This window comes from Magallana gigas, chromosome 6 (assembly GCF_963853765.1).
Source record: "Magallana gigas chromosome 6, xbMagGiga1.1, whole genome shotgun sequence".
In the NCBI taxonomy this organism is placed as follows: domain Eukaryota; kingdom Metazoa; phylum Mollusca; class Bivalvia; order Ostreida; family Ostreidae; genus Magallana; species Magallana gigas.
In genome coordinates, this window is record NC_088858.1 from 45808009 (window position 1) to 45820508 (window position 12500).

The window sequence follows — 12500 nt, forward strand, 5'->3', positions numbered from 1 at the left end:
CTGATACACTGTTTCTATAATGTGATAATGAAGGCTGAAAAGAAGAGAGGAAATCAATGAAAAACCTGATATAGAAAAAACAGCAAACATCAAATAATCAGTATTTCAATAACTAGTTTTATGTCTGTTTATTTTTTCTCTTTTTTTTCATTTTATTTTTTTATGGTATCTGAATTATATGCATATTTCCATGGTTTTTTCTTCTACTCGATGACAAAATTAATATCAGATATGATACAGATATCTGTTCTTTTCTTTTTGGCAATGAGTTTAGACACCATGTTCTGTATTACAGACAAAATAAGGATAACTAAGCTTCAATTTCCCTCTGTCAATAGATCTTTTGAACACCATCTATCGAAGAAAATTTTTTCAATTCCAAAATATGTAAATGAAAATTCTAACATTTATCTAAAAATGATGAAAATAACAGAACATTTTGTCACATATTTGAAATATTTTCTGAAATTAATTGTTTAATTGACAGCTGGGATAAAAATATCATCACACACGCACACAAAAGCATAGAAAAAAACAATGAATTTTAAACATGCAATTGCATGCACTCCAAACAAAGTAGGGCAAAACCATTAAAAAGTAAGATAGCGTAATTTAACAGTTCTGTGTTAATGCATGGCCTTAAATAGCATACACACTCTAGGATAAAACAAGTCACTAGTATATTTAAATATCCTATAACGTCTATTTCAGGAGCATCTATGAATGGCAGGAACATACACGTAGTTGGAGTATTGATTCTTCTCTATTCTCAAAGTGGCAAACAAGGCTTCAGTAAATATAGAAGCTTAAATTCTTTATGACTTGGTTTCTAATTTTGCTTCTGGTTAAAAAAAAATCTAACACATTTCTGTTTCTGGAGGAGTGGCATTTTAAGAAAGTAAAAATGTTACAAATAACATTGAGTCTAAAAGTATATTAAAACTGGGGTCTAAAAACGCCCTAAAACAGACTATTTCCCTTCATTACTTCTCTCCTGAACTTTGATTTGGTTGTTTGTGGGTTGCTGACATTTCAAAACCCTTGGGATGTCTCCCTGTATTCATGTTCTGGATCTATAAGTGTCATATTTAAGGAGCACCATTATTTTGGGAACACAGGGGGCTTAACTAAAAATATGTCCACTCTAAAAATAGAGAAATTATGGCCATGATATCAAATCAATTACAAGTACCCAAAATGCTGAATTCCAAGCTTGATCAAATCAGAACTTAGCAGGGTTGAGTAAGTTAATATGAGAGGTCAAGCAGGATATGGAGATTTGAAGGGAATTAACATGCTCCTAGTTGGGCTACTGACCTGAGAGTCGTTTTGTTCGGCGGTAGTGATACAAACTTGTGGAACCCTTTGTTGGTGATTCTGTAGTACCGCGTTATTTGGAGGCTGCTGCGAGGAAGGGTGGGGTGCCCCCACTCCCCCTCCACCTGAGTGGTGGTGGTTTGGGTGGGGTTGTTGCGACTGATAAGAATGATTAGGAGCCCTATGTCTCTGCTGCTGCTGGTGTAAGCGTAACAAAAACTGTTGTTTAATCTGCGGATCCATGGGCAATTTACTGGGATCAAGATTAGGAACCTATGAGTATACACAACAGAACTACAGCACAACATAAAGACATGGGGGCGTGTAGACCTACAACCCGAATCAACAACACAATTACAAAAATTAAATACAGCTTACTCCAACTAACAATTATACAAACAATTTGACTCCACAATTAACATTATGCTGATGTACGGATGTACTTCCTGAAAAATGCCTCAGATTTTTTGTCAGTCTGATTTTAATCTTTCAAGCGTTAACACTTTAACATGAACATTAGAATTTCAAAAGCATGCTAATTGTGGACAAAAATAAAATTCATTATCAGGAATACAATTAAAACTAACCAAAAAAAACAACATTAACAACATCAAAGATAAATCAGTAGTTACAAAAACTCAAATTAAGTAGCTCTTTAAAAAAAAACTTTAATAATAAGAGACAATTTCAAACTTTGGGGGGGGGGGGGGGGATATAAATGAGAAAAATGCACCACAGTTATAAGCATTCATATGGATCATAAGACTTACACTAACTGGTGGTGAGTGGGGCATTCTCATCTGTTGTGATGGAGAGCTGCTCAGAACAAGTGGGCTGGGTCCGCCCTGGTGAGGCCGCCTCCTCTGGGCTGGACTCTGGGCTTGTGGACTAGCGGATTGCTGCGGCACCATTCCAACGTGATGGGCACTAGTGGGAGAGAGATTGGAGGGTTGGGCACCGTAATTCTGGTCTTCAGCATCTAGAGGGGTGGTCAGGGGTGGGGGGAAGTGCAAGACTGTCAGGTCGGGCAGTGAGCCCGTGTTGTTCGTTATTGGTACTTGCACTCCTCCTGTGTGGTTCTCTTGTTCAGCAGAGGGGTAGATACTGAAGTACAAAGAACATGCAATCCTAAATGATAAGAAACATGGCATTTGCATCTAAATAACAAAAAATCCCTCAAGCCTAAATGTGTAATAATAGCAAGAAGACAAAATCATTGCTATGAAGAACTTTAAAACCACGAATCTATTTCAAAATTTTTCATCAATCAAATTTGACACTGTCCCAAATCTGGTTGCAATTTCTCAAAAATCAATGTGCATTATCAACCATTATCATACCTATATGTACATATTTTAAAATTTGTCACATGGTGACCTGTTACATCGTGACCCTGACCTTTTGATGCTTAACCTTGACTTATCATTAACTATAATATTTCATACATCTCCTGATGATTTGCCTTCCTATACTGTATTTATATATACTTTACATAGAATTCTCAAACTTATAAAAACTGCTTCAATACTCAATAGAACTGGAAAGAGATTCCTTGAATATTAAAGTGTGTCTAGTTTCGAGAAAAAGATAAATGTTCTCCCGAAAGGTAATGGACTTGTATAGGTAGACAAATATTTAAATAGCAACAGCCTGACACTAGTGGATGGTGTTTTAATGACAAGAAGATTTCACTCGCCACTTATTGCTCTTGATAAATTGTCACTTTCAATCTTTGTTTACACACTGTCTTATAGGTATACACATTAAACGAGATACCTCTCCAGAAGAGCAGTTCAAAAAGTGCATCCTAGCAATTTTTGTTTTTCAGATGATATGTATTCCAGAGAGTAGACAATTGAAACTACTTACTTGATATTAGGAACTTCACAGGATTTGGGTCGTGAACCAGGCATCTGCAAATTTTCACCAGAACCGTGATGAGAATATTAAAAAGTTTTTCTATTGAGGCAAAGATTTCTTTAATCAGCAATCCATGAAACAAATTAACTCATAATTAAGAATGAGAAGCAGCAATTAATAGTTAGATTTCCCTTTGTTTTGTTTAAAGATGAAAGGTTATGGGTATAGTTCGTAATCTTGCCTGTTTGGGATCCCAGAATCCTTTTCTCATATTGTCGTTTCCCATGTTTTCTCCAACCATTTCCACAACTGCAAATGATGGGCAAAATCAAAATCATGGTTAAATTTTTATTTAATTGTATTTCTTGTACGATATTCATTGCTTCTAAAAAATTGTTATAAATAATATCTTAAAAAGAAGAAAAACTTTTTGAAATGTTATTTTTTTAAAAAGGGAGGACTTAATTAGTACAGATTCTGTCTAACTCATTATACCACACTGATCAGTGATTCATCAATCAAAAACATTCTTACTTAAAGAGAGACTAGTTTAACTGATTTTGAATGAATGATAAAACAAGCCTATAAATGAAAGCATGCCAGAATTGCCTTATAATCGAACTGCTCATACAACAGAACTTCACAGGAAATGTTCCGAAGCATAATAAAAAAGCCAAAGTATCTAGATTTTCCCTCCAGAACCATTCTCAGTGCAACCCCCTAAATTTTTTTTACTCCTCCTGTGTAAATAATTGAGCAGTTCACTGGGATCCAAGCAATCCAAAACAATTGATTGTATATCAAGCAGAGCAGTAAATATTGAAGACACCATTAATTGGCAATGTTATCGTTTACATATTTACGTGATAGATGAATGATTTATGTGACAACCGCCATTGTTGATTGATTTTGATGCAGAAGGATCTGGGAAACAAGCCCAGCTTGTTTTAACTTTAAGTTCACTCTTAAAAATTCAGCAGACATTTGTTGTTCACTGGCATAATCTTATCACTGTAGCATACAACTTTTTATAACAGTAGAATATTGTACATGTATATTTAAGTTTATCCCCAACACTTGCCGCAACAGAGTTGTGTCATTTTGCATCAAAATCAATTTTTTCCCCTTCAGACAGACTTTTTGTTTTGTTTGACATGTTTATGTTAACCTACTTACAAACACCCCCCCCCCATATAAAAAACAAAGAGTTCTGATTGGATAGTCTACCATCTTTGTTTTCTCTTGGCCATAGTTGTCTCAGATAATAGCACATGATACCCTTCATATTAACATCGACCCCATTGTCAACTTCATTTTATTTAGAAATAATACAATATGAAGGGAACAAAATCCATGAAGAAACTGGAGAATTATAAAGAGAAAAAAAAATTCGATCAATTTTGCGTTAGGTCTTTGTTTACTGGCTTCGAAGGAGGGAATCAAGGGGATCATCCTTTCATCCTTTTTGATATGCGACTTGAATTACAAGACATTGGTTCATACACATAGATCAGATATTATGTAAATACTCTTATTGAATGATTATGTGTGGATTGATGATCCAAATAGATAACTCTGTTTTTATGGCTGGTAAGCTGTCACAAGTAAATATATTTGTTTACTAAATTCTCTCTGTTAGTACATATTAGCTGCAAGAAAGCCCACAAATTGATTAAGTATACATGTCCTAACCAAATACATGTTTTGGCTACTAAAATTGAAATCAACGTTTACAAAATAATCTACAGGATTTTTATCATCAGTTACGATCAAAATCCAGAAATCATGTTAATCTCCTACTAGAGGCTAAGGTATACACATATCATGTCAGAAGGTGAAACTTGACATGTTACTACATCACTGGTAATGGGTTATTTCATCATTAGTCTGCACTGAATAACTTTCAGAATGTTCTTGTGACTCAATATCCAAAACTGCAATTTGTACAGATTTCTTTGATATCTTAAGGAAATGTTGCATGTATTACATCCAATCATAATTTTTTTTTTTAATGATCACACACATAATAAAAATTTTGCAGCATCTCTCAACCCTATTTCCTTACACTTATTCTTATCTATATGAATGAATCTTTTCCTTCATTTCATCATAATAATCAGATTCATGTTTATATCAACAAATATGCAGATTTACTCTAAGTCTTTTAACGAGGATTAAATGAATTCTGTTCACTGTCTCTCACTTGAACAATTTACGCAATAGATTACACGGATCAGAACTTCCTATAGTCAGTTAGTCACTAGTGACTACACCTTGTTACACAGACGGCCTTCTCTACAACAAAATCTCTTCCATTCTTCTGCACATGTAAATACCTGCGCTGAGGGAGGACATTCGTTTCTATTTGTTTTGTGTGTGCAGACATGTTTGCCGATAAAACACAGACAGTTGACAGACAGGCATTCTGATGTTCTAATTCTGATGTTCCATGCTAATTATAGAACCAATTCTCATCACAATGACCTTGATTAATGCTTAATTCTGATCCATTTTCCCTTTAATTTGCTAGATCATCTTATACATTATTCCAACTGTGACCACACCTAGGGTACTCTCGTGTAGTCGGCATCTTCAAGTATTTCCGCCTAGCATAACTGATTAGAACAAGTCTTCACACATTTTGACTTTGTGTCATGACAAATAGTTTTTGATGTAGTTCTTGACAGCTAATATGTGTAACAGAAACCGATCCTGTGGCCTAACAAAGACCCTGTGTTCCCATGGTCGTGACAGAAAAACAGTATATTGAAAGGTACTGATAATGCAGCTTATCTGACAATCTCTGAATAAAATGTACAGCAAACTCTGAAAAAGATCTCTGACAAAAAGTACACCTTATCTTAAAGAGGACTAAAACATCATAATAGGTCATCAAACTTATGTAAATGTAACCAAAATGGTTGGACAACCATCAATCACACTGGTAGAATTACTGCTGGGCATACTTTCTACTATCAGCCTATTAATTACAATATTTGGGGCTGAATTATCTCCCCTTTGCAAAATCATTATCGAATTAGAAATCTACTGACTCAAAGTCAGCCCCACTGCTTTTTAATTTAGTTGTGTAGATATGCAGTTTGCATTTCTCAAACCAAAATGTCAGAAATTATTACATCTTAAAAGTTAAAATGTCAACATATGGAATATATTAAGTAAACCAGAAAGAGAGAAAAGGAGAGAGTGCGGGATTAAATCAATAATATAATCCATTTCCAACAGGTAAAAATATTGACTCCTATCAAAAATATTACGAGAACAGAACATACATCATATCTCTGCTTTTCAGAGCGGCACCATACATAACAATACAGATGTCCTGTGGACAATTTATGAAATGTTTTATGAAATAGTCTGTCATGCAAGCCACAAGTTAAAAAAGAACCCGGTGTTTAAAGTACATCACAGAAGACAACATATAGATTTACAGTGCATCACATTCACTTCTAACGCTAATACGTTTGTGCAATACAGGAAATAAAACAAGACCCATTTCTTCACCGTCACACCTCACTGCTGGACAGGACCGGGGAATTTTTTTGGCATTGTTAAATAAATTCTAAAATTCATTGAATCATTTTTCTCGCCATAATTTTTTTTCACTATAATTGAATGAGTCACTTCGGTTTAATGGTAGGTTTTTTAATATGCTAATTCAATACCTTGTTCAATAAAATAATGTGTTTTCCCCTATTTCTATAAAAGAATAGGTAAATATGACGTTTTGGATATAAAACTTGAGATCAATAGTTCATGGTCTATTTAACTAAAGATTATAGCTTGTTAATTATCTGTGCAATTTTCAATCTAGCTTTGACTGGATCAAAACTTAATGCAATTACACTTACATGGTCATAACATTAAACTTTATTTAGGCACTTCTGTTAGCCATCAAACTTGTTGTTCTTTCTTTATTTGAATTATCCAGATATAGAGCCAAGATTTATGAGAGGATGAGCAAGCTTTTAAACAAGTTACACTGTGTTTCAACCCATCTAACTTATCAGACTTTCTTGTGTGAAAACAGATGCAAAATGTGGAGAAGAAAAATAAGGCTGAGTATTATTGTGACTGTCAGCTACTAGTGTGTATTAGTTTGTTATATAATGTTAGTGACATCTTGTGACCTATTTATCCAATCAGTAAGTAAAATTGACCTACTTCTGCGGTGTGGAGGGGGAGTTGTGGGGCTAGGCATGTTGTCCAGCTCAGAATTTACAGCAGGTCCCATAGTACTGGTGTGAATAGCAGAGTCCGAATTTGTTCTGAAAGAGCACAATATGAAACACATATTAACATACTGTTTTCCTTGGTCTGAAAGTTGTAGGGGCTGGAAAAAAGCTGCATGCTGGGAGTACTCGTGGTTCCCATTACACTCGTGTGAAGAGCAGAATCGGAGCTGCTTCTGAAATATAAAGTTGACAGTTACAAAAAGAGCTGACCATAAAATTCTCCGATATATATTCCTTTTGATCCACACTCCTGAGATTTCTGATATACCTGTGGTCTGAGAGGTTTTGTTGTGAAATATATTGTTTCACTTTATCAACAGCAGAAAGGGGTTATTTTATACATCATTTTAGAAAAAAATAGCATCTCAGAATTAAAGAACACATACTAGATATACACACAGAAACAGACCAATATTTGAATAGCTCAATAATGAATGGAGCATGCTTTCAATGCTATAGATAAAACATTGACGGAGGAATAATTTGGTTCATATTTCTCAGACTCGTATATATTTGGATCACAGAGAGCTTGCAGCTACATTATACAGTTTACAGTGGAGATTTTACAAAATTTGGCTTTTGATATATATATATAATGTCTATTTCAAACTGCATAGCAAAGAATTAACGAGATAATGAGATTTCTTGCATGCTAGAATTTTCAACACCTGACATTATCATGACTACGTTGTAACACCTCTCTTTAGGAAGTTGGATTTGCGAAGAGGAAAAAATCAATGGCAATACTTTTTTTTGAGACCTTCAGTCTCTGCACTCTGTTGAACAAACTGTCTCTAGCCTACATAAATCACACACTCAAAGCATAGCTCTGCAGAAGTTTCAGGAAGTTGGAGGCATTGATTGAAAAGTAAAACACTCCACCGATTGCTGGAAGCTCATCACTGAACAAGGATCACAGACCTAGGTACAATATGAACAAAGCCAAACTCTGGCCTTTTGTCAGCCTATTCTCAAAAATAATTCTCACCATAAATCTAACTGTAGGAAGGATTATCCTCGATTAGTATTGATAAACTTCAGAGTGAGACCAGATTATGACAAGCTTCTCTATCTACACCCACAGAAAAGCTCCCATTTAATGGCATATTACATGCTTTTTATTTTCAGGAATTTTCCCCACAAGTCACAATATCTATGGAGCAGTCAGGGGGTAATAATAAATTTTCTATACAATTTAAAAACCAATGTGTGTAAATATCATAGAATATATCATTTATAGAGGATGCATAAAAATAGCTTTGCAGGCTTCTAGAAGTGTAGGGGGCATTAATTGGGACAAGTCACAAAGCCCTCCTTGTATTCTTCATGGTCATTTGAAAAACAATCAATCAAATCTAAAACTCTTGATAATTATAGGAATTAATCCTAATCTTTCTATAAATAACCTACTTGAGAAGACTTTCTCTTTAAATGCCAACAAATGCAGAATGCAAAATCCTCATAAGATAAATTGCTCAGGTGATTTTTCTTTCCTGGGTTTTAAAAATTGTTCTGTGCTATGCATTCTACATTGAATATTTATTGTTCAAAAAATATTAATGAACAACGGTTATGGCTACCTCTAGTGCTATAAAGTTTGGGATATCATACATGTCATAGGGGAGTTAAAAGAAAAATTGTTTTTGTTAAATAGTTCAAAATGCATAATTTCACTGACTAAATCTTCATTCTAAAATATTAAGTACATGTATCAAATTTTTCAGAACCCCCCCCCCCCAAAAAAAAACCCCATGGTTAATGATCCTGCATGAAGTTTTTTTTATGATCCGACACTTTTTGATGTCAGAAATGTGCAGCATCCCATAACAAATATCATCCATAAAATTAATGGCTTGATGCAGATCTGTTTATTCTTTTGTCACAAGATCATCTTGAGTGTAGGAGGGCTGGGTAAGCAATAAGAGGCAGTCTAAACAAAGAGACATGTGGCCAAAATAGTAAGCTAATTATCTTGTGTCTATATCTCTATTACAGCATGACTCAATTCTAACTGAAAAAGATGATATCCTAAGCCAAAACTATGTCAAATTTTAGTTTCCATTTCATATCATGGTAAATTCAAATTTCTTGTCTTATTGTCATAAAGAGTGTTTTTAAGCAAGTCTTTGTTTCACCTCATTTCTATGTCAGGCACATTCGCTGAATATGACCTTTTTTCACTCTCATAAACCTATTCATAGAAAAACTATGTATTCTTACAGAAAATTTACAGATTTACACACAGAAATTTACATATACTGATTTAATGATGATTGCTAGGTCTCCGCTAATGATTTTCCAAATGATACTAGCTCACAACGCCTAGCTATTTTCAGTGTACAAGCAAATGTACACACAGAATTCCCCTCCCTGTAGTTTCACTTCTTTTCTGTATATTGATTTTTACCAGAATCAAGGGGGGAAGGAGTAATAGGGTATGTTCTTTGTTACTAGCAATTTCACAGCAGGTGTGAGCGAGAGCGATCGGTTTTAATAGTCTATGTGATGATTTCTCAGATGAACTGTGAACACTATGATAATCAACCAAAATGTATGATACAAATGGAAGGAAAATCTAACATAATCATCTATAGGTAGTATATTACAGCGATAACTCATCTTTGAAACAGACATCTGGGACATATTTTTGACAGAACACAAAAATGCAACACCTGGTTCATCATTAACAAGGAGATAAAGGTTTTCAAATTCTTAACGGATTTATCTAACATGAATAAAATCATTACGAATAATTGATGAGAAAAACATAACGGTAAATACTAAATAGATTTAAAACATATCCATATTATATCTAAGGTATTAAAATCACTACACCTAATCACTCATGTAAAGGCCGTTTTCCCTTCATTTACATATTATCAGCTTTAATAACAGGAATACTAAAGGAAAGGGGATTTTTGAAATTAATCATCACTGACAAAAGCAACATTTACATAAGAACATATCAAATCTAACAAAAAAATTGTCAATCTATTTACACACGCTAAATAGGCCTAACTAACAGTCAATGTCTATGAGTTACTCAAGGCTGCAGTCTAACTAGGTCAGGTGGGCTCACATAGCCCCATAATCCCCGTAACCTTGTCCCACATACCACATGCACATCCAGACACCATTACTTGGAGTTCTGCAACCAACTGCATAATTTGCCAATGTCCCTAGCAAGCCGACAAATAACAATATTCTGCATGCTAACGGGTATTAGCAAAATTCCATTGAATTATTTCTTGGAGTGGATCAAACAAGATTCCACTCCTACTATATCTATACTACATACTCTGTCTGGCTGCTTATTTTTAATCAAAGCAATACTCCAACACACTCCAGCAATGGAAGCAAAAGCTTGTTGGACTAGCAAATATGGCTAGGGTTTTCTTTTTTTTGGTTTTTTGGCTTTGGTCCTTTCTAACTCATATAATATACTCAGGGTATTTACTAAGTTCTGCCACAATAAATTTTCTTTGAACTACTGAAGGAATGAAATGACAGGTTAAAGAGTATATCTATATGAAACAGTACATTAAGCATATACATGACTTATGCACATAAATATATATTTTATTCTTTCCACTGCTAAGAGAAGCAAAAAGCATGACTGTTTTCTTTCACAATAATTTCACATCAACTTCTAAATTTAATTTTTTTAATGCAAGAATAACCAATATCTTTAATATCCTAAATCTTGACATTATTTTAACACCTGAAACTAAATCACAAAAATCAACCATGATACAGTTATCTTTGTTGTGAGTTAAACCTTCTATTGGTGACAAAAGCTCTTCTTAGCTATGGTTTTTTTCAACACTTTTTGTCAACACAAAGAAATTCAGTACTAAGTGAAAAATGATAAACGTAGTGCAAAAAACTCCACTCAAGTAAAACAAAGAAATTGCCGATAAAAATAACACAGTTAAATTCTGACAGTCTTTACAGTTATGGAGACATGTAGCATAATTTTTTTTCGAAAAATATTCAAACCTTTCAGACAATGTTATAACAAGAACACATACAATATGCTGCCACCCTCCCAAATCAACAGCAGAGTGTACAGTTAGTAAAACCATGCAAAGGGAATATAACTATAGTATGCCACAGGCAAGGCGGTTCTTGGATAACTCACCGTGGTAAATCATGGTTGCGGATCATTTGCGTCCTGAAAATGGTAGGAGGGTCAAAACAAAAATCAGAGCGGAGTTAAAGAAGAGTGTAAAAACAAAACTGAAGCTAGATCAGAAGTACCAAACTCTAAAGGAAAAAACGGCAAAACACATTTTGCAACCAAAATGTAACAAAATAATAAAAAAAAAACAAACACAAGACTTAAAATAACTTTAAAATATATTGTTTAAGGTATCTTTTTTAAATTTTTCAAGATAAAATACTTGGGGGAATTAAAATTCAGACGATTACTTTCTGTGTTTTTTGATATTGATTTTGATAGTTATCATCTTTTTTTTCCAAGCTGTTGAATTATATATCACAAAATATTTCTATTAACTTTAAAATCTGTATTTAGTAATTAAACCACTGCACTCTTACATTGCAATTAATCTGTCAGCTTAATAATTATCTCCATGTTATGAAATTTTCTCAACTTTATGAAAATCCCTAAAGGTGAAAATTTGACAATTGTGGGTGTTTTTCAGATACTGTTGATTTATCATTGAGGTAGATGGAAAATTGGAATGTTCATGAAAGACTAAGTATAAAGTAATCAAGACATTTTTTTTTCTCTTGAGATATTACTCATCATTAGACTATATATGGGTCAACTACTATACCATACCTCTCTGATTAGTAACATTTTACAGAATTGAGAAAAACCAAGTATCAGTCAAAATTTAAAGATCTGGAAAACATACAAAAATCTTTATTTCTTAAAAACCAAAACTGTTTTCTACTGCAGAACAGGTGCCAATAAAATCAAATCTTCAGAAATATTAAAGCAAGGACTTCCTTGAAAATACCATTTCACAGTGGTATAAATCCATACTTTCACTAAATCTATGAGACCATTCACTGGGAAGGTGGTAAGAAATAGCAATGGGA

At 33.9% G+C, this 12500-nt stretch overlaps 1 protein-coding gene across 8 annotated transcripts in view; it reads right to left on the bottom strand.

Annotated features, from left to right (window-relative positions):
• Positions 1–12500, bottom strand: part of LOC105334573 (CREB-regulated transcription coactivator 1) — a 21823-nt gene that overhangs the window by 6674 nt on the left and 2649 nt on the right. For 4 of the 8 annotated variants that reach the window (XM_034468841.2, XM_034468837.2, XM_034468840.2 and 1 more), the window contains exons 5-11: positions 11572–11604; positions 7360–7463; positions 3419–3486; positions 3187–3230; positions 2088–2421; positions 1318–1590; positions 1–34 (exon numbers count right to left, since the gene is read on the bottom strand). The exon at positions 1–34 is cut by the window's left edge and continues 164 nt beyond it. In XM_034468841.2, coding sequence (XP_034324732.1) covers positions 1–34; positions 1318–1590; positions 2088–2421; positions 3187–3230; positions 3419–3486; positions 7360–7463; positions 11572–11604 — 890 coding nt within the window. Of the gene's footprint in view, positions 35–1317; positions 1591–2087; positions 2422–3186; positions 3231–3418; positions 3487–7359; positions 7464–7499; positions 7604–11571; positions 11605–12500 lie in introns of all 8 variants that reach the window. The other 4 variants (XM_034468836.2, XM_034468839.2, XM_034468842.2 and 1 more) reach the window with 4 other exon arrangements.